General features: G+C 41.5%; 1 protein-coding gene across 1 annotated transcript in view; it reads left to right on the top strand.

Moving 5' to 3' along the window:
- Positions 1 to 22,520, top strand: part of UACA (uveal autoantigen with coiled-coil domains and ankyrin repeats) — an 845,278-nt gene that overhangs the window by 138,803 nt on the left and 683,955 nt on the right. Inside the window, exon 4 of the mRNA XM_044077695.1 lies at positions 2,303 to 2,367. Within this exon, the coding sequence (XP_043933630.1) occupies positions 2,303 to 2,367 (65 nt within the window). The remainder of the gene's footprint in view (positions 1 to 2,302; positions 2,368 to 22,520) is intronic.

The raw sequence follows: 22,520 nt of genomic DNA, 5'->3' as shown, positions 1-22,520 counted from the left end.
ATGCATCTTCTGTCCTCACGAGTGGTCTCTCATTCCGTGTGTGACGGCAGAAATCTTCAGCCATTGTGGCCAGCCATGCTGTATCTTTTCTCTTCCCCCTCAAACAAAATGCAGCAGCTACTTTGCCCTCTTTCCCCCTCACGAGGAGTCACCGAGAGGCGCTTTGATTCACGATTGGCCCACGGGTCTCCTTTATGCTTATCCTCCGATACCTCTGATCCCCCATTTTTTAAAGAAAGCTATTCGGTTGATAAGAAAAGTGATCCTCATTGCCCCGTTCTGGCTTCGTCAGGTGTGGTTTCCCTTCCTCCGACCTCATCTGTTACAATCTCCTTGGATCCTAGAGACTCGTCAGGACGTCCTGTCTCACCCACAAGGGCTGACTCCACCGAATCTGTCCACTCTCAAACTGACTGCTTGGTTTCTCCACTTCTGTTAGTTGCCAGCAGGAATCCCTGTCCTCATCTGTCCATGATGATCCTGGCTTCCCATAAACCATCCATCAGAAGACTTGGAAAAGATTCTCTATCTGGTCACATAATCAGAAGCTAGATCCGTTTTCAGCTCCTGTAGCTACTATTCTTTATTACCTTCCTGAGTTGTTCAACAATGGTGCATCAACTTCCAACATTCAAGTCCATTTAGCAGCTATTTCCAACTTCCATAATGGTTCAGATGGAGTCCCACTTATTTCCCGACTTTGCAAGACCTTCCTCAAGGGAATTTTCCACAGCAGACCTCCCATCAGGCAGCCGATGGATGCATGGAATCTCTCCCGGGTTCTCCAGTCTCTCTCTCTCTCTATCCCCTTTTGAGCCTGCTGTGATATGTGATCTAAAATTCCAGTCACAGAAATCCTCGTTTCTGGTGGCGGTCACTTCAGCCAGACGAATATCTGAGTTGCAAGCCTTATGTATCAAAAGCCCTTATCTGATCTTCCATAAGGTCAGAGTATCACTTCGTACTAATCCATCCTTTCTCCTCAAGGTGGTTTCCAATTTTTCTATTAACCATTCCATTGAGCTCCCTGTATTCTTTCCAAATTATTCAAACAAGGGAGAATACTGCCTGCATTCATTGGACGTTCATAGACAACTACATTTCTACCTGGACAGAACTAAGTCCCTTTGCAAGTCGGACCAACTTTTCATTTCCTTTTCTGGTCTTAGAATGGGGTGTGCAGTATCTAAAGTTACTTTGTCAAAATGGCTCAGGGATTGCATTAGCTTCTCATATTTGGTTACAAATGAATCTAAGCCTGATCAAAGCTCTCTCAACTAGGGCTATCACAGCATCAGTTGCCTTCCACTGTAGGGGCTCCATGGATGACATCTGTGCAGCAGCCGTTTGGGCTAAACCCCATACCTTCATCAAGCATTACAAATTGGATCTGATCTCCAGGGGAAGAGCGGTCTTTGGCTCAATGGTTCTCAGGAGTGTTCTTCCATAAGGGCCGCCTAGGGTCTCCTAGTAACTTGGGATTCTGTCCCATCAGTGATGAATAGGAAGAAGATTAACAACTTCAGGTAAAGAAGTCATGTCTTATTAATGTTCTGTCTGAGTTATTGATCTTTTTCTAGTCATCACACCCTCCCACCGACCCCCACCAAAGGCTCCTGGTGGATCTTTTGGGTCTTTGTGGTGTTTCAGGCTTTCTGCGCAGAGATGGCCTCTGACTTTGTTTTTTCTATATGCTGCATGCAAACTCGATCTGAGGTAACTGAGTGAAGGGCATTGTGGGTCGCAGCTTAGCTCGTGAGTTTTTGGTGCACTCAAGCTTGGTATAAGGCCGACTCGATTTCGAGGGCTCAGAACCAAGTCCATCAGTGATGACTGGAAGAAGATCAACAACTCAGATGGAATGTTATGGTAAGACATAACTTCTTTTTTTGCTAGAGTGCAAGTCCCCCATACCTCTGAACTTTACCAACTCCAAGATTGCTGTACCTCATAGAAAAGTTAATATCCTGAGAAATGGCCATTTTTGGCTTAGTATCTTTTAAGTCCATTTTTTTTCAGGCATTCTGAGTCTGTTTTTCATAACTCACTGTAGTGGATCCCAACATTTTACATGGTTATCGAATGAATCTCAAAAATGTCTGTTTTGTAACTCAGCATGTGTAATTTATAAATATCTTGGTTTTATAGATGTGAACTTCTGCAGAATGTGATCCGAATGCTAAGAAGAAACATTTTGCATTCCGTCTAGAACTGTTTCAGCAATGCAATGATTGTTCATGCTTTTAGCTTTCAAATCTGAATATATAAATCCGTATTTGCACAGTGTTTGTTTTGTCCTCAGGAAGAAATGCCATGCACCTTGCAGCAAAATATGGACAGTCACTCTGCTTGCAAAAACTGTTGCAGGTAATTTTTTTCTAATTAGCAATAATTATGTTGTATTAAAATGAATAGTGCTTAGCAATCTGTTGTTGCTGTTGATTGCTGTCATGTAGATGAAAGATGTTAGTTGCTTTCAGAATAGTGCAGCATTACAACAGAGTGTTCAAATTCTACCTGTAGCAAGATTCAGACCATGTGGTTTGAGTGCTAGATGTCATAAATCCTTATCAGAAGTAGTAAAATTAGGTCTCTAGAGCTCCATGGTATAGAGGGATAAAACCTTGGCTACAGCTTAAGTGGCCAGAGTTCAGGAAGAGGCTCTGGCACTAGAATGAGATGGGAGGGGAGGATGTACATGGCCATTGTGGGAGAAGGGATGTGGTTCCTGGCAAGCTTTCTGGTATCCCATATCAAAGTGGAGGTGCTGCCTTACGCCAGTGCGAGGTAGGCATGGTCTGTAACTGACAAAGCAATGCAATTAGGAGACAAGATAAAACAAATGCCTTATTTAGACGTAGCATAAATTGTAAGGATTTAAAAAAATCCTCTTCTGTGTGTTGGAAAAGGTAGGTAGACAGGAGAGAGGGGGGGTGGTAATTGGCCCTGTTTTTTAGAATACAGGGAAACACACTGGCAGGTGTTGTTGAATGCTACAGTTTTTCCTGGTATTAATGACAGGATTTCTCTAAGGAGCTTGCTTCATTTAAAGGCAGATGAGATTGGATGAAAATGGTTTAAGTGGTTGAACATAGAAGCAATTAACTTAGTATAAATATATATATATATATATATATATATATTAACCGATGAAATGTTTATTATATATGTGTTTTTATAGGAGAATTATTTATGTATTATACATAGCAATATATTTTTAAAGAACATATTAATGTGTTTTTAACTTGAGAGCACATTTAACTAATTACTTCATTTAAGTTAATTGATTGTGATTAAGCAATTGAATTGTATATAAAAAGGGGGAGTGTGTAAGGTTTTGTATCTGATGAAGTTCCGTTTGTATTGAGTGTGAATAAAGGAAACAAAAGCGCTTATAACCTTACTCTGCCTGGTATCTGGTTCTTTTCAAGGAGAAGGTATCCTGTGACATTTTTTTGTTGGATTATTTGCTTCATGTGTTTTACTTTTGTGACATTGTCTTGCATATATATATTTTTTGACCATATAAAAATATTCTTATCTATTTGAATAATTGGTTCAAGAAACAATCATTTAATAGTTTCATGCATAACTTTCCAATATGATGTGTATGAAGTATTAATCCATAAGAATATTACATTAATAATGGCAGCGTTAATGTACAAATTGATGATAGGGAACCCAATACACCCTTCTTCCCAGCTAGCTTGTGCGTCTTTGTAAAGATATTCTGGGGTTTTTAAGGTACCAGAGAAATGTTAATATAATAATTTTGCAATTTTTTTTTTTTAAAGTGGGGGGGATAATTAAAGACGGATTTATAAAGCGAATTTTGGGAAGTAATATAATTGTGATTAATGTTAACTTGTCGTTGAAAGTAAAAAATAGTTTATTCCAGTTATGTTATACTGGTAATTGAATTAATTGGGTATTGATAATTAATTGACAGTTTCTTTAAGATTAGATTTAATAGATAGACCTAAATATTTAATATATGCCGTGTCCCAGTTAAAATGTTTGTAAGTTGTCAATTTAGTGGTGACTTTCTTGTTTATTAAAAGTGTTCAAGTTTTGTTATGGTCAAGTTTTAGACCTGATAAGCTTTCAAATAAATGTATAGGACTAAGTCGTCTGTTGAGGCGTCAGTGTCACCACTAGTTAGTAATAAGTCATCGTCAAATAATTGGATCTTGGATGATAAATCGTTATGTGTAAACCTTTTGATGTTTGTATTGTTTCTGATGTAATTAGCAAAAGGTTCTATGGCAAGGGCAAAAATTAAAGGAGATAATGGGCAACCTTGTTTTGTGCCTTTTCAAAATTTTGAAAGGGGAAGATAAAGAGCCAATCTTTACAAAGGAAATAGAATTTTCATAAAGCTTTTTAATTAACTTAAAAAAATCTAGAGAAAATCTATATTCTTGTAATACTTTAAGTAGATAGGGCCAGCTAAGAGTCAAAAGCTTTGTCTATATCGAAACTTATTATGGTCAATTCATTTTTCTTTTTGTTTGTATCTATTAAAGAGAAGAGTCTATGTTCTCTTGAACTTTTCTATTATAAAACCTGTCTGGTCATTTTTTAGCAATTCAGAGAGGATAACCTTCAGTCCGTTTGCAAGAATAGCCATGAAAGTCTTATAGTCCATGTTTAGAAGGGAAATAGGTCTATAGGAAGAGCAAAAAGTGGGTTAATTGTCAGGCTTTATAGGGGAAACAAAAGAAAATTTACATGATGGTGGAATATTTGATGTTTTTAACTTTGTGGCATGTATTTAACAAGATTCTTAGTATGTTGTCTGGTAAAAATTTATATATTTCAGGAATCAGACCATCTAGCCCTGACACTTTTTGTTTCTAGATTTTTTACTTGATTTTTTTAATTCTTTGAAGGTAAAGGCTTTATCAATTTTGGCAATGTTTTTAGGGGATAATTTCTTTGAAAAATTGTGTTTTAAAAAGTTATCTAAGGTTTTGTTGTCATTTGTAGTTTAGCACTAATTCTATTTTTATAATTGAAGCAATGTAATATGTTTTTTGTGTCTGATACTTTTTATTCTTTTTTTTGTTTTTTATAGGTTCATAGGTTGCACTAGGCTATTGGCCCAAGGGCCTACGTAAGCCTAGCCAGCAAGGTACCATAGCTTACGCCACCCAAGAAAGCTATTTTCCTGTGCCACTGTCCAGCAGCAACACAGAAGTGATCCCCGGGGTATATTTCCCATTTCCCATCCACTCCTCAAGATTTTTCTTGAGTGCTAATGTAGAACTTTGCTTGACATAGATGGGTAGCTTGTTCCAGAGTATAGGATGTTCTGGGACAGGAATCTATCCTTCCAGCGTGTCCTGTTTATTGTGGTGACAAGGTTTAGGTCCCTAGAGCGTGTAGCTTGGAGGGATTGGGATTTCTTTAGGTGTAGCATGTCCAACAGCTCTGGGTTTGACATAGCGTTATATGTTAGGCAGAGATCACCTTGGAGAAGGTGATATGCTACGGAGTAAAGCTGGAGTTTTTTGAGGTGGTCAGTGTAGGGCATTTGTTTGAGGCCAGTAATCCTCTTTGTGAGGTACATTTGTGGCTTTTCCAGCTGCTGCAGATGTCTTGTGAGGTACATTCCAAAAGGGGAGTTGTACTCTATAATGGGTCTAATGAGTGACGAGTAGAGGGGAACAATGACCTCTTTTTTTTTTTTTTTCCTAGATGAGAACCCTTTTATGATGAGGTGTGCCATGTAGAAGGACTTCCTGACTACTGTGGCGATGTGACTATCAAAGGAGAGACTACTGTCCACCTGGGTCCCAAGGTCTCTTATCACGCATTCAGTGTTAAGTAGATTGCTGCCTATGTGGTAGTACATAGGTACAGAGTTTTTACCAAAGGGGATGACACTGCACTTTTTTGGCATTGAGCTTGAGGCCATGGCTCTGTGACACCAGGCATCTGTCTCAGTGAGGCCCTTCTGTAGGATGTCCACATCATTTGGGGGACTTGACTATAGCTGCTAGTTTGCAGACATCTGCGAACTTCGTCAGCCAGAGGCCTTCTGTGTTAGCCTGTACTTTAGAGAAGTAGATACCAAACAGGAGAGGTCCCAGGACGGAACCCTGTGGCACTCAACTTGTCACTGCCTTGAGGTCAGATTTGGAGTCTGCAAATTTTACAGTGTGGGTTCTGTCAGTGAGCCAGTTGGCAACCCATCTTGTGACATAGGGATTTATACCTAGTTTAGTTACTTCAGCTGTAATTCCAGAATGGGAGATGGTGTTGAAAGCCTTGGCGAGGTTAGGATAGGCTGCGTGAACCACCTTACCCTCATCCACGGCTTTGGTGACTGCCTCAAAGAAGTCGATCAGGTTCCGGAGAAATTATCTGCCTTTCACAAACCCGAACTGGGTGGGATCCAGAGGTTACCAATGTCTTTGTTTATGAGTTCCATGGTGATACATTCCATGGCCTTGCAGACCAGGCTCATCAGGCTAATAGGTCGATAGTTCCCGGGATCAGTGGTGACTCCCCCTTTTTGGAGTGGGATAACTGTTGCTGTGTGCCATTCAGTGGGCAGAAAGCCTGATGCGAGGCTATTATTGAACATGGTGCTTAAGCGGGGAGCCAGTTTGTTCTGAAGTTCGTGTAAAACGCAGCCTGGGATGTTGTCCGGTCCCATGGATGCTGTGTTTTTGGCTTTAGAGAGTGCAGGTTTTACCTGCGTAGTTGTGATTACAGCGACTATGCATTCTTTCTGTATAGATATGGGCCCTTTAGGGGGTGAGAAGGGGGTAAAGTTAGCAGTGAACCAATCTTCCAGGATGTTGACAATATCAGTTGGTTCTGCAATTGTCATGCTTTTGTGCTGTAACTCAGAGCAGATCTGGGTGTTGCCATCTAGATTCTTGACATAGCTATAGAATATATATAGAATATATATGTATGATTTCTTTGTGATCTGTAGTGAGTAGGGAACAGGTGGAGATGACCCTGGAGAGGCGGAGATATGTTCTAGAGAGAAGAGGAATGAAGGTCAGCAGGAGTAAGACAGAATGTATGTATGTGAATGAGAGGGAGGATAGAGGAATGGTGAGGATGCAGGGAGGAGAGGTGGCGAAGGTGGATGAGTTTAAATACTTGGGATCAGTAGTTCAGAGTAATGGTGAGTATGGAAGAGAGGTAAAGAAGCGAGTACAGGCAGGATGGAGTGGGTGAAGAAGAGTGTCAGGAGTGATTTGTGACAGATGAGTATCAGTAAGAGTGAAAGGGAAGGTCTACAAGAGGGTAATGAGACCAGCTATGTTATATGGGTTGGAGACAGTGGCACTGACAAAAAGGCAAGAGTCCGAGCTTGACGTGGCAGAGTTGAAGATGTTAGGATTGGCACTGGGTGTGATGAGGATGGACAGGATTAGGAATAAGTATATTAGAGGGTCAGCCCAGGTTGGAAGGTTTGGAGACAAAGCCAGAGAGGCAAGATTACGTTGGTTTGGACATGTACTGAGGAGGGATGCAGAGTATATTGGGAAAAAGATGCTAAGGATGAGGCTGCCAGGTAACAGGAAAAGAGGAAGGCCTAAGATGAGGTTTATGGATGTGGTGAGAGAGGACATGCAGGTGGTTGGTGTGACAGAGCAAGATGCAGAGGACAGGAGGAAATGGAAACAGTTGATCTATTGATGCAACCCCTAACGGGAGCAGCCGAAAGAAGAAGATGATGTATGATTTCTTTTATGACTTTTCTCAGTTAGGTATTATCGTATTGCTATTTTATGTAAACTTTTGGGGTTAAGAGTATGAGTGTAACTTAATTTTCTCTAAATTTATTAAATAAAGAATGCCAAAACATTTTACAGCAAAACATATCTATAAGTTATTTGTGGAACTTTGTAATAAACAAATTCTACAGTAAAACAAAAAAAAGCATAGCCCTAAAGAGTCTCAAAAAATCCACTGTGTTAAACTTGATCTTGGAAGTTTTAGCAAAGAACTTGGGAGCAAGATCAAATCCAGAAGAGTTATTTGTGAACTAAAAATTGCTGTACCAGCAAAGGATAACCAGAAAAATTAATTATGTAAAGGACCACAGAAATAATGACTGGCATTGCACTAGTCTTATCTGTAATAACATCATCCACTCAGAACTTGATGGCATTCAGTGGATATAAAAAGTTTACACACTCCTGTTAAAATGCCAGGTTTTTGGGATATAAAAAATGAGACCACAATAAATCATTTGAAAACTTTTCCCACCTTTAATGTGACCTATAACCTGTACAATCTAATCGAAAAACAAACCTCTATTAGGGGAAAAATAAAAAAGTACAATAAGCTGGTTGCATAAGTGTGCACACCCTTAAACTAGTACTTTTGTTGTGTTCACACCCTTAAACTAATACTTTGTTGAAGCACCTTTTGATTTAATTACAGCATTCAATCTTCCTGGATAGGAGTCTGTCAGCATGGCACAGCTTGACTTGGCAGTATTTGCCTTGTTTTCCTTGCAAAAGGCTCCAAATCTGGCAGACTGCGATGGCATCTGTTGTGCACAGCCTTCATCAGGTCACCCCAAGAAATTTTCTATTGGATTTGGGTCTGAGATCTGGTGGGCCATTTCAAAACTTTAATTTTCTTCTGGTAAAGCCATTCTTTTGTTGATTTGGATGTATGTTTGGGGTCATTGTTGTGTTGAAAGGTGAAATTCCTCTTCATCTTCAGCTTCCTAGCAGACACCTGGAGGTTTTGGGGCCAAAAGTGACTGGTATTTGGAACTGTTCATACCTCCACCTTGTTTCCAGTTCCAGCTGAAGAAGAGCAATCCCAAAGATGATACTGCCACCACCATGCTTCACCGTGGTGATGGTGTTCATTTGGAAATATGAAGTGTTTTGTGCCAAATGTACCGCTTGGAATTGTGGCCAAAAAGTTCAACCTTGGTCTCCTCAGACTATAACACATTTTCCCACCTGCTTTTGGGAGACTTGATGTATTATTTTGCAAATTTTATCCAGGCCTGGATTTTTTTTGTGTAAGAAAAGGCTTCCTTCTTGCAACCCTACCCCATAGTCCAGACATATGGAGAAACATGGGAGATTATTGTCGCATGTAGTACACAAACCAGTACATGCCAGAAAGTCTTGCAGCTCCTTCAGTGTTGCTGTAGGTCTTCTGCCAGCCTCACTGAACAGTTTTCATTGTCTTTTCATCAATTTAGGAGGGACGTCCAGTTCTTTGCAATGTCATTTTTGTCCCATATTTTCTCCACTTTTTGATGACTGTCTTCACTGTGTTGCATGGTATATCTAATGCTGTGGAAATATCTTTTTACCCTTCTCCTGACTGATACCTTTCAACAGTGAGATCCCTTTGATGCTTTGTAAGCTCTCTGTGAACCATGTCTTTTGCTGTAGCAGGCAACTGAGTAAATGTCAGGAAAATCCTACTAGTACAGCTGAACTTTATTTGGGGTTAATCAGCCTTCATTTAATTGGTGGCAGGTGTGTATCCAAGAAGACTGAATGCTGTAGTTAAATCAAAAGGTGCTTCAATAAACATCACTGCGCTTGTACCTCACAAGAAGGGACAAGAGGAGGAGGTGGTGTGTCAGTCTACATAAAAAGTAAGCACACTTCAAGATAAGTTAATGTCATACTTGAAATTACTTCATGTCCAAATAACCTTAGGTGAAGTCCAGTATCATATGCTTGCTAGCTATAGTACCCTGTCTGACCCAGTTTAACCATACAACATACTTGAAAGTACTGGAGTCACCAGCAACTCAGCTTGACATCATATTCCCCCGGGGATCACTTCAATGGCTCTGCTGCAGAGGCACAGGAAGCTAATCTAAGAGGGTGGCAAAGCCAACACATTATGGCTAGGCTTATAAGTGTCTTATAGGTTCATAGGTTCATACTAGGCTATCTGCCCGAGGGCATTTATAAGCCTAGCCCATAGTTTTGTGGCTTACGCCACCCTTTTTGTATGGGGAACTATACCCATTATTTTGCTGTGCCTCTGTCTAGCAGTGACACTGAGGTAATCCCTGGAGTATATCTGCGATCTCCCATCCATTGGTCAAGATTTCTTGAACAAGGCCAGCAGGTGCTCTGCCTCACATATACCGGATTTTGTTCCACAGCATAGGAGTCTTTGGGTGATGAATCTATCCCTCCAGCACGCCCTATTAATAGCCGCGGTCGAGGTTTAAGTCTCCCGCCTTGTGGCTCTGACGGATCTAGATTTTTGAGGTGAAGCATATTCATCAAATCTGGGTTAGACATGGCCTTGTATGTCAGGCAAAGGTCACCTCTGAGCAAGTGTTTACTGAATAGAGCTGGAGTTCTTTCAGTCGGGCAGCATAGGACAGATTTTGAGACCCTTTATCCTTTTGGTGAGGAACTTTGTGGCCTCCATATTTCTAACGGAGCAGCCGAAAGAAGAAGATGATGTATGATTTCTTTTATGACTTTTCTCAGTTAGGTATTATCGTATTGCTATTTTATGTAAACTTTTGGGGTTAAGAGTATGAGTGTAACTTAATTTTCTCTAAATTTATTAAATAAAGAATGCCAAAACATTTTACAGCAAAACATATCTATAAGTTATTTGTGGAACTTTGTAATAAACAAATTCTACAGTAAAACAAAAAAAAGCATAGCCCTAAAGAGTCTCAAAAAATCCACTGTGTTAAACTTGATCTTGGAAGTTTTAGCAAAGAACTTGGGAGCAAGATCAAATCCAGAAGAGTTATTTGTGAACTAAAAATTGCTGTACCAGCAAAGGATAACCAGAAAAATTAATTATGTAAAGGACCACAGAAATAATGACTGGCATTGCACTAGTCTTATCTGTAATAACATCATCCACTCAGAACTTGATGGCATTCAGTGGATATAAAAAGTTTACACACTCCTGTTAAAATGCCAGGTTTTTGGGATATAAAAAATGAGACCACAATAAATCATTTGAAAACTTTTCCCACCTTTAATGTGACCTATAACCTGTACAATTCAATCGAAAAACAAACCTCTATTAGGGGAAAAATAAAAAAGTACAATAAGCTGGTTGCATAAGTGTGCACACCCTTAAACTAGTACTTTTGTTGTGTTCACACCCTTAAACTAATACTTTGTTGAAGCACCTTTTGATTTAATTACAGCATTCAATCTTCCTGGATAGGAGTCTGTCAGCATGGCACAGCTTGACTTGGCAGTATTTGCCTTGTTTTCCTTGCAAAAGGCTCCAAATCTGGCAGACTGCGATGGCATCTGTTGTGCACAGCCTTCATCAGGTCACCCCGCAAATTTTCTATTGGATTTGGGTCTGAGATCTGGTGGGCCATTTCAAAACTTTAATTTTCTTCTGGTAAAGCCATTCTTTTGTTGATTTGGATGTATGTTTGGGGTCATTGTTGTGTTGAAAGGTGAAATTCCTCTTCATCTTCAGCTTCCTAGCAGACACCTGGAGGTTTTGGGCCAAAAGTGACTGGTATTTGGAACTGTTCATAATTCCCTCCACCTTGTTTCCCAGTTCCAGCTGAAGAAGAGCAATCCCAAAGCATGATACTGCCACCACCATGCTTCACCGTGGTGATGGTGTTCATTTGGAAATATGAAGTGTTTTGTGCCAAATGTACCGTTTGGAATTGTGGCCAAAAAGTTCAACCTTGGTCTCCTCAGACTATAACACATTTTCCCACCTGCTTTTGGGAGACTTGATGTATTATTTTGCAAATTTTATCCAGGCCTGGATTTTTTTTGTGTAAGAAAAGGCTTCCTTCTTGCAACCCTACCCCATAGTCCAGACATATGGAGAAACATGGGAGATTATTGTCGCATGTAGTACACAACCAGTACATGCCAGAAAGTCTTGCAGCTCCTTCAGTGTTGCTGTAGGTCTTCTGCCAGCCTCACTGAACAGTTTTCATTGTCTTTTCATCAATTTAGGAGGGACGTCCAGTTCTTTGCAATGTCATTTTTGTCCCATATTTTCTCCACTTTTTGATGACTGTCTTCACTGTGTTGCATGGTATATCTAATGCTGTGGAAATATCTTTTTACCCTTCTCCTGACTGATACCTTTCAACAGTGAGATCCCTTTGATGCTTTGTAAGCTCTCTGTGAACCATGTCTTTTGCTGTAGCAGGCAACTGAGTAAATGTCAGGAAAATCCTACTAGTACAGCTGAACTTTATTTGGGGTTAATCAGCCTTCATTTAATTGGTGGCAGGTGTGTATCCAAGAAGACTGAATGCTGTAGTTAAATCAAAAGGTGCTTCAATAAACATCACTGCGTTGTACCTCACAAGAAGGGACAAGAGGAGGAGGTGGTGTGTCAGTCTACATAAAAAGTAAGCACACTTCAAGATAAGTTAATGTCATACTTGAAATTACTTCATGTCCAAATAACCTTAGGTGAAGTCCAGTATCATATGCTTGCTAGCTATAGTACCCTGTCTGACCCAGTTTAACCATACAACATACTTGAAAGTACTGGAGTCACCAGCAACTCAGCTTGACATCATATTCCCCCGGGGATCACTTCAATGGCTCTGCTGGGCAGAGGCACAGGAAGCTAATCTAAGAGGGTGGCGAAAGCCAACACATTATGGCTAGGCTTATAAGTGTCTTATAGGTTCATAGGTTCATACTAGGCTATCTGCCCGAGGGCATTTATAAGCCTAGCCCATAGTTTTGTGGCTTACGCCACCCCTTTTGTATGGGGAATTATACCCATTATTTTGCTGTGCCTCTGTCTAGCAGTGACACTGAGGTAATCCCTGGAGTATATCTGCGATCTCCCATCCATTGGTCAAGATTTCTCTTGAACAAGGCCAGCGAGGTGCTCTGCCTCACATATACCGGGATTTTGTTCCACAGCATAGGGAGTCTTTGGGTGATGAATCTATCCCTCCAGCACGTCCTATTAATAGCCGTGTCGAGGTTTAAGTCTCCGCCTTGTGGCTCTGACGGATCTAGATTTTTTGAGGTGAAGCATATTCATCAAATCTGGGTTAGACATGGCCTTGTATGTCAGGCAAAGGTCACCTCTGAGCAAGCGGTAAGCGACTGAATAGAGCTGGAGTTCTTTCAGTCGGGCAGCATAGGACAGATTTTTGAGACCCTTTATCCTTTTGGTGAGGAACTTTTGTGGCCTCTCCAGCTGCTGCAAGTGTCGGGTCAGATACATTCCGAAAGGGGCATTGTACTCAATCATTGGTCTGATGAGTGATGAGTATAGGGAGACTATGACCTCCCTTGATCTAGATGTGAATCCCTTCATGATAAGGTGGGCAATGTAGAAGGTCTTCCTAACTACTTTAGCTACATGGGTGTCGAATGACAGGCTACTGTCAACCTGGGTCCCCAGGTCCCTGATAACTTCTTCTGTGCTCAGAGGATTACCACCTATATGGTAGCTAGGGGTAACCTTGTTTTTCCCGAAGGGTATGACTATGCATTTTTTGGCATTTAACTTTAGGCCATGGCTCTGGCACCAGTCATCCGCTTCTGTGTGACCCTTCTGAAGGATATCTGTGTCAGATGTGTTTTCGACTACGGCGCCCAGTTTGCAGTCATCTGCAAACTTTGTCAGCCATAACCCTCCTGTGTTTGCTTGTACTTCGGAAAAGTAGATGCCAAACAAGAGTGGGCCCAGGACTGAGCCCTGTGGGACACCACTTGTGACAGGCTTTGAGTCTGACATGGCGCCAGCAACTCTGACCCTGTGGGTTTTGTCGCTCAGCCAGTTTGCAACCCATCTTGTGATGTATGGGTTAACATTTAAGCTGATGAGTTTTTCAATGATACCCGAGTGGGGTATTGTGTCGAAGGCCTTCGCCAGAGTGAGGTAGGCTGTATGGACTGCCTTTCCCTCATCAATGGCTTTGGTGACTGTTTCGAAAAAGTCAACCAAGTTTAAAAGGCATGATCTGCCTTTGACAAAGCCAAACTGGGTTGGATCCAAAGTCTGCAAATTCCCTATGTCTTTATTTATGAGGTCCATTATGATCCTCTCCATAGCTTTGCAGATCAGGCTTGTCAAGCTAATGGGCCGGTAATTTCCAGGGTCTGTGAAGGCACCGCCTTTGTGAAGTGGGACCACAGTCGCAGTGCGCCACTCCCTGGGTACGTATCCAGAGGTGAGACTATGATTAAACAGCTGTCCTAGCTGTGGGTTTAATTCCTCGTTGAGTTCGTGGAGCACACAGCCTGGGACACCATCAGGTCCCATGGATGCTGTGTTTTTTGCTTTGGAGAGAGCAGTTCTCACTTGGGCGTTTGAGATGTTTGGGGGGCTGCAACCATTTGGTATAGATATCTCTCCTTTGGGGAGGGGAGTTTGCACTGAACCTGTCAGCCAGTATGTTGGCAATGTCTGTAGGATCAGTAATCTTCACATCATTTTGAACTAGTTCTGAGCATATCTGGGAGTTTCCTCCCAGGTTTCTAACGTAGCTAAAGAAGGCCTTATGATTGTCTTTTGAGTCTTTAGCTATTTTTCTCTCAAAATTTGCTTTGGATGATTTTATGAGAGCTCTTAGCTTTTTACTTATAGTGATCAAAGGTGTCTTACCTTTTAAGGATTTTGCTCTATCTTGTAGTAGCTTCCTCCTTTTGTTGTAGAGTGTAGTAGCTTCCTCCTAGTATCTACCTATGAATCTATTCATGGGTGATTTAAAGTATAAACTAGGATACATAACACATCCAGTAACCTGCAGGCGCAAATATTCCTGGAATTTGTCAATGCAAATACCCTGGAACAGCTAATCTGCACACTTATTAGTGGTGCAAATATCCTGGATCTGGTGCTCATAAATAGAGTGTGCTACACCCCTCCTTGTGTAATCTTTACTGATCAGATCACAAAGTGGTAATCCTTAAAATAAATATAAAGGCTGACCTCCTAAAAAGCCCCAGAACCTATAAGAACTTTTCCAAGGCTGGTTACCTCCCTGTTAAGTGAAGGCATAGCCAAATTCTAACCGCCCCCCAAACTCGGCGAACATGGTGAACTTGCAGAAGTGTTTACAGAAACCTTGTACAAGCATGTACGTTACTGCATAGTACAGCAGTAGCAAACCGAAATAAACTTAGGCCAAACTCCAGAAACGAGCTTCAGTGATGGGCCCCCAGTATCAATATATTGTACAACAAAAAGAAAATCATGTCCAAAAATAGTAAGGGCTATGCCCAAAATACAGAACTCCCTCATCAATCTGAAGTAATCCAGGGGACTAAAGTCTGTTTTGAGGCAAAAATAGCTTCCCAGGCTAAGGATAGCCATAAGGCATTTTTCAAGTTTTTTTTATGCAACCTAAAAGGGGAACTCCCATCAGTGTGTGCTGAAATAACAATACATGGAACTTCATATACTAAATTGGGGGGAAATAGCAAATTTCCTGGCTGATAAATTTAGCTCCACTTTCACCCCCCAGTTTCACCCAAGGAAACGCCCTCTACAATTTCTCCAATATCACAAAAAAAAAGGTCTTAACTGCACTCTCCAGAGCTAAAAACACAGATCAATGTGTCCTGATAATCTTAGGATGCCTTGTAAATAATTTGAAACATGACCTGTCATGCCTACTAGAATCTATTCATCCACAGCCTCCAGACTGGCTTCATCCATCCATAGGGAATGGAGGACTGCAGCTCTCATCCCTCTACACAGAGGTAACCATCAACAGACCCAGAGAACTTCAGACTCATAAGTTTGACAAGTTTTATATGCAAGGCCATGGAAGGAATTTTTGTGAACTTGATAAACAAAGACATAGGTCCAGTGTTTGATTTCCTGTCTAAGTTCAGTTTTCATCAAGGGCAGATCATGCCTACAAAACTTGGTTGACTTCGAGAAGGTCCTTAGAGCCATGGACAAGGGTAAAGTGGTACATACTGCCTACCTTTTCCTGGCAAAGACAGTTGACACACAGTCTCACTCGGATAGTACAGACAAACTTGCATGTTTAGGCATCAATCTCCGTCATCCAGTGGATAGCCAGATGGCTTACAGATAGGACACATGAAGTTACAACAGGGGGAGTCCACCTCCACCACGAGGCTTGTTACTAGTGCTGTCCTCCAGGGGTTGGTACTTCTTTTGTTTGGAACATACTTCTGTGTAGTCAAGGCAAATGTAGAGGGCCTTTGGCTGACCAAATTTACTGGTGACTGCAAGCTGGGTACAGTCACTGAATCCACCAAAGAATAGATATCCTCAAGGAAAGTCTAAAAGACAACTGGTGCCAAAGCCATGGCTTAAAACTCAATGTGTAATCATACCCTTTGGGGAAGATGCCCACCCCTGCAAATTCCAACATTGATGATACTCCACTAAGAGTAGACCCAGTGGTAAGGGACTTGGTAATTCAGATGGGCAGTAACTAAACATTGATCACCATACACTCATGTTAGTGAGAAAAATCCTATGTGGCATAACTCGTAAGTAAGGGCATGGCATCCAGATCATAAGAGATCATAGTCCTGCTATTCTCAGCCCTCATTAGACCAGTAATCAAGTACAGTGCACCATTTGGCATGTGCCTGACCAAGCATTTGTAACGGCTGGCATGGCCACAGATCTGAGTAAACGAATATAGGGTATAATGTCCCATGCAGACTGCCTCAAAGCCCTGTCCCTGCACTCTGTCTTCTACAGTTTACTTTGGGGTGATCTATACTTAACCTACAGGCATTCTCCGATCCAGTCCTTATGGATCTGCTGCACATTCACAGAACAAACAGCACTAGAATTACCTGATCTGAGGATCTAAACCTTGTCTGTGACAAAGAAAACATGTTGGCCAGGCATGGTATGCGTCTCAGATTATCCTTTCTCTGGAACAGACTCCCCATTCATGTGAAACAGAGCTCTTCACTATTGAAATGCAGTTTTACCAATGGATGAGAAATCGCAAATTCACCTCTGGCTTTTGTTGCCTGTGGTCCTTATGGACAGGGGCAGTTGAAGATGCCCTAAAGCACAGGCATATACCTAGGCCATTCTTGCCTATGGGTATTGAACTGATAATTGTTGAAAATTGGGACATGAATGGCTAGGCTCAAAAGGCTCTAGGGCTGTTAGCCTACTAACCTATAATCCTGTATTTATTAGCACACTATATTCCAAGAGGCTTGCCATCAGTGGTGCACTCCATGGCAGTATTTTGGGACCACTTCTGTTTGGCATTTACTACTTAAATGTCAGGTCCAACATTTAAAGCCTTCAGGCTAACCAGGCTCATGGATGTCTGCAAGCTTGAGGCAATCATCACCTCGCATGAAGGCACTCAGATCCTCAGGGGACCTAACTCTGACAAACTTGTGGTGTTACAAATATGGTCTAAAGCTGAAGGGGAGAAAATGTAGCATCGTACGATTTGGGAAGCAGGGTCTTTCACATGTCTACCATATAAAAGACCCTCCTTAAAATAGATGCTGCCATTAGAAAATTGGGCACGTTTTTGGGTAACAAACTCTCCTTTGACTACCGTATATGCTGTATGAGTAATACAGACTTGTACCTCACACATTTGATTACTGAGGGAGTATACTCTGTCAAAACATATTCTCTACACCTACATTATAGGGGATAGCTTACACAGTGGTATACAGTGATCCTTCACTGTGTACCTATCCAAACACCTAACCCAACCCAACTTGAAAAACCTTGGAGGTCACTAAACATATCTCTGGTTTAATTTCTCCAAGTTTTTGGGTTTCTAATATGATGGGAATGGACCCCATTCCTAACTGAGGGTATGATTAAAGTTTGTGAAATTAGTATTGTTTCAATATTTTCAATATTCGATGTTAGCCAAAAGTGCTCTTCACAGAACCAGCAATGTGCCCAGAATTGACTTCTTTTGCAATTCATACAGAGTTGCATGTGTCAGTAGCATATCTAAATAAGGGTCTGTATTAAAATCGCAAAACATCACTTACGCGAATACGGAAATGTCGACACATATATAGCGAACCTCGAAAACACCGAACGTCCTGAAGCATGAAATTCGGAATGTCGAATTGTCATAGTTGGCCAACCCCACCATCTGCTATGTACTACCTACCCAAACAAAATAAATAATCCACACTTCTCCATGTCTACACTTCACCCATATATCCCATATCCTAATCAAACATTTACTAGACGCAAATGTATCCAACTATAAACAAACAACACCAAAGTACAGGAAAAGTATAAATTATGTATAGATTCAGCTACACAGCTATATTACTATATATACACTTAACATAACCCTACTTCTAATCCTAAAGTAAAGGTTGCATGTATTGCTATGTATGCACCTACCTTAACCCGCACCCAAAGCCTAAGGTCTGTAACTATTGCACATTTACGTTAGGGAGCTATACCGGATAAGGGCCAACTGACAATTCGACATTTCGAATTTCGCACTTCAGGACATTCGGTGTTTTCGCAGTTCGCTGTATATGTGTCGTTTGCATATTCGCGTAAGTGAGGTGTCTCAATTTTAATATAGACCCCTAAATAAGACACTAAATTTAATGACCCATTGCACCTACGACTATTGGAGCTGTTTGGGTATCCGTGGAGATGCGTGAATGGGCGTACCTTCGTTGAAGGTTGTGCGTCAGGGCTGGCAACTCGGCACGTAAAAATCTACTGCCAGTCATTAGCGGACCAGCGTTCTGTTGTGGCGACCCCTAACCGGGAAAAGCCGAAAGACACAACAACAACAACCCTTGTTTCTGCCTGCAAATCCTGGTATTTTATGACTTTGTACCTCTCTGTAGGCAAGACATTTTTTCAGTGTCTCACTGCTATTTTTCTGCTGTGTTAAACATTTCTCTAGTGTTCCCCGCTGAAACTAGGGTAGCTAGTAGCTATAGCATAGGCCATATCCAGGCCTGCTGCTTCTGAAACTGTTTGTAGTGGTTGGTTTGTTCTGAACATTTTTTCCATGCTATCCTGGATTGGAAGGGGCCTATCTGCACTTTTGTGAGAGAATGGTGTTGATTGGGACCTGATTAGTAAAGGGAGGCCAGTCTAGGGCTTGGAATAAGCATCCTCATTGTTTCTTTTTTTCAAGTTTTAGTTTCTGGTATTTAGGTCCTGCATCTGAGCAGGTTTCCGTTTGTTTGCGCGTCTCACAGTACAATTGTGCTCCAAACCCGGACAGTTAAATTCAACAAATTTTCCCTTAAAACCCAGACTGAAAAATCCATTCACAGAGCTCCTCTGTAATTGTTTCTGAAAACGCCATCCCTAGTGATGACAGTCTTCAACCTAGCATTATGGGCAAGTTGGCCAACCCTTGTTTCATCTGCCAACCTTTTTGACTTGGGTCTCTTGAGGTAGTCTAAAAGTTGTCTCATGTACACAGACAACCCTGTACTAATAACACAATCTAGTACAGCGTGCAAGAGATGTATGTACGCCAAGAATCTAGAATCCATGCGCTCTCACTCAGAACAGTAACACGGAGAAGGTTGTCAACTCACCCACCACTACATATTCCTATAGTGTCACTACACATAATACGCATCACATCAAACCTGTAAATCCACATATGCAGAGGTTCTCTTGAAAAACGTAGTGAAACACTAGAGACCTCCAAAACTCAAGTCTGCTACAGCTAACAGTCTCCACAAAACCCATGATGCATACCAGCACCAGTGTCTCATCCACCAAGCCCGTAAGGCATTAACAGCCAAAAGCCAAGTTTTCTTGTCATTGGAGACTCAATAGTGAGACACATGGATGTCCCACTCATCAGGTTGGACAAGGAGAAAGTCACGGTCAGCTACCCATCTGGTGCCAGGATTCGCCAAGTCACGCATGCACTCGGGTCTCAGCAAAAAGTACCGTTATGACTATGTCATAGTTCATGTTGGTGTGAATGACCTGAGATGTACCTAACTGGACTATATGAAGATTACATGGTCGAGCTCTGAGTATGTGTCCCTGGCAGGTATGAACCTAGCCTTGAACAGCATACTACCCTCACCTAGAATGATGCCACAATGTAAACAAAAAATGATTGATTTCAATAATTGACTTAGTTTTTGGTGTCATTCCAAGGGGCTCCAGTTCTTGTCTGCTTGGGAAGCCCTAGTCACAAACCTCATTTCTTTGCCAGCGACTGTTTGCACTTGGCACACTTGGACTTTCAGCTGCTGGCAAAGGCTGTTGCCTCCCCCGTAGTGCTTTTTTTAGGCAAGGTCTCGAAAGCAACATTACCGATGTAAAATTAACCAATCAAAACAAAATAAGGGCCATGTTGCTAAATGCTAGGAGCTTAAACCAAAAACTGCACTCCCTGGAAGCACATTCTTCACTAGAAGATGTCGATGTCTGTGCAGTCACAGAAACTTGTTTTAAGACCTTAGAGAGGACACCGGCCCTATAAGGTTACTATGCCTTTCACATCTTTAGACTGCAAAACGAACAAGTGAAATCCAAAGGAGGCGGTGTTTCAATCTACATTAAACATAAATTCATCTCCCATCTAGTTAACAACTCCATAGAGTTACTCTTGGTCCGGGTTATGATGGGTAAGACCCCATTTAAGTCTTAGCCAGATATAGATCCCCCTCCATGGGTCAGAACACCCACAAAGCCTACTTAACCAAACTGAAGACAATCCAAATTTTTCAGAACACATTGGTTATGAGGGATTTCAGTTAACCTGCCATCAACTGGGAAACCTACTCTAGCCCAAAAGTTCCTTGACTTTGTGAATTCAAATCCCCTGGAGCAAATTGTCCATACACCAAGAGGAACGAAGATTCTAGATTTGGTCCACACCAACATGTCAGACAGGTGCGCTGCTGCAGCTGTTGGACCCTCATTAGATAAAACTGACCACAAATCAGTCACCTTCGAACTGACACTAATACCAGAGCTCACAAAGGGTGAAATCAGACTAAAAAACTTCACTAAGCAAACCATACCATCCTAGGTGAAGGTATAAATGCATTCCAAGCCCCATCCCAAAATGAAAGTAGTAACTATGCTGAAGCTTAAACTAATGCCCGATACAATCACTTGCATAAGTGTATAAACTCAACTGTACCAGATAGAATCAAATCCAGAGTCCCAAGTAAAATCAAGCTGCCATGGTAGATTTCCAGCATCAATAAACTCTATAGTAAATACAAAAAGTTGCTGTCCAAGAAAGCAAAGATAAAGACCCAACAATGGAAAAACACCGTTGTCAGCCTTAACAGGCAAATAAGACAACTTGTCAAATCCTCCAAGAGTTCCTTTAAGAGAAATCTAGGAAGTACTGCCAAGGATAACTATAGGGCCTTTTACAGCTACATACGTAACCTAAAGGGTAGGGCCCAAGCATGTGCAGACCCCACAGAGTTAGTGAACCCACTAGTGGATAGGTTTGTGAAAAATGTCACTCTTATCCCCTACTAACTTACAACAAACCCTCCCCAAAACGTCTCCCCACCTTACATATCTGAAGAACAGTTCCTCAAAGCCCTGTCCAAGGCAAAGAACATGACCTCTGTGGGACCAGATGACATCCCAAGCCAGTCGTGGTTTCAGATTTAATGCAAATAAATGCATCATCATTCCCTCTGGCCCAAATAATGTCCCTTTTTGCTATCAAATTAATAGCAATACCCTAAGTACCCATGAAGTGGTAAGGGACCTGGGATCACAGGTTGATCGCAACCTTAACTTTGCCCACCACGTGTCTACCGTTGTAAGGAAAGCTTTCCGCATAGCTCACTTGATTAGTAAAGGTCTGAGAGCAAAAGAAGCTGTAACCTCCCAATACTCTGTTGTTACTCAGCCCATAGTTGAGTGTAACCCCTCATTCGGTATGTACAGTACGAAGTACCTGCAGCAATTAGAGAGACCTCAGAGGTTTCTAACAAAGATTATCAAGGGCCTCCACCAGGTGCCTTACACGGAGTGACTAAAGTCCCTGTCACTATACTCTGTATCGTATAATCTTATTAGGGGGGACTTTATGCGCTGCCTACAGAGCAACCGAAGACCCAAACCTAATGAACTTGCTGTATATCCATAAATCAAGTGGTCTAGGGCTACCTGTTCCAGGAACTTAAATACGGCCTGCAACTTAAATAGGACATGCTGGAGGACAGATTTATCTCCCAGCGACTGCTACGTCTTTGGAACATGCTACTAATTAATGTGAAACAGAGGCCCTCTATGACACTGTTCAAGAGTAACCTGGACGAGTGGATCGGACATACTAAATTCTTACTGTGGATAGTGCCCAAAACCCTTCTGGACATGGGCAGTCATCACTAAATGGAACATTGGGCATTGCCTAGTACTTCTACAGTATTACTTAAGGTTGAAATGGCAAGGCTTAAAATGACCTCCGGATTGATAGCCTAGTAATCTTCTGTGATCCTAAGACAATGTAATCATCGTCTTTCATAGACTATATCTGGTTTTCTCGCATCTGTTTTTTTAACTGTTTGTAATGAGTGATACCATGTGACATAAACTTAATTCTCTATAATGCTTTCTGACTTATGTTTCCAATGCTTCTCACACTA

This window comes from Protopterus annectens, chromosome 7.part0 (assembly GCF_019279795.1).
Source record: "Protopterus annectens isolate FY-2018-M chromosome 7.part0, PAN1.0, whole genome shotgun sequence".
NCBI lineage: Eukaryota > Metazoa > Chordata > Ceratodontiformes > Protopteridae > Protopterus > Protopterus annectens.
Note: the sequence above shows the minus strand (reverse complement) of the source record. Positions and strands in the feature narration are given on the sequence as shown.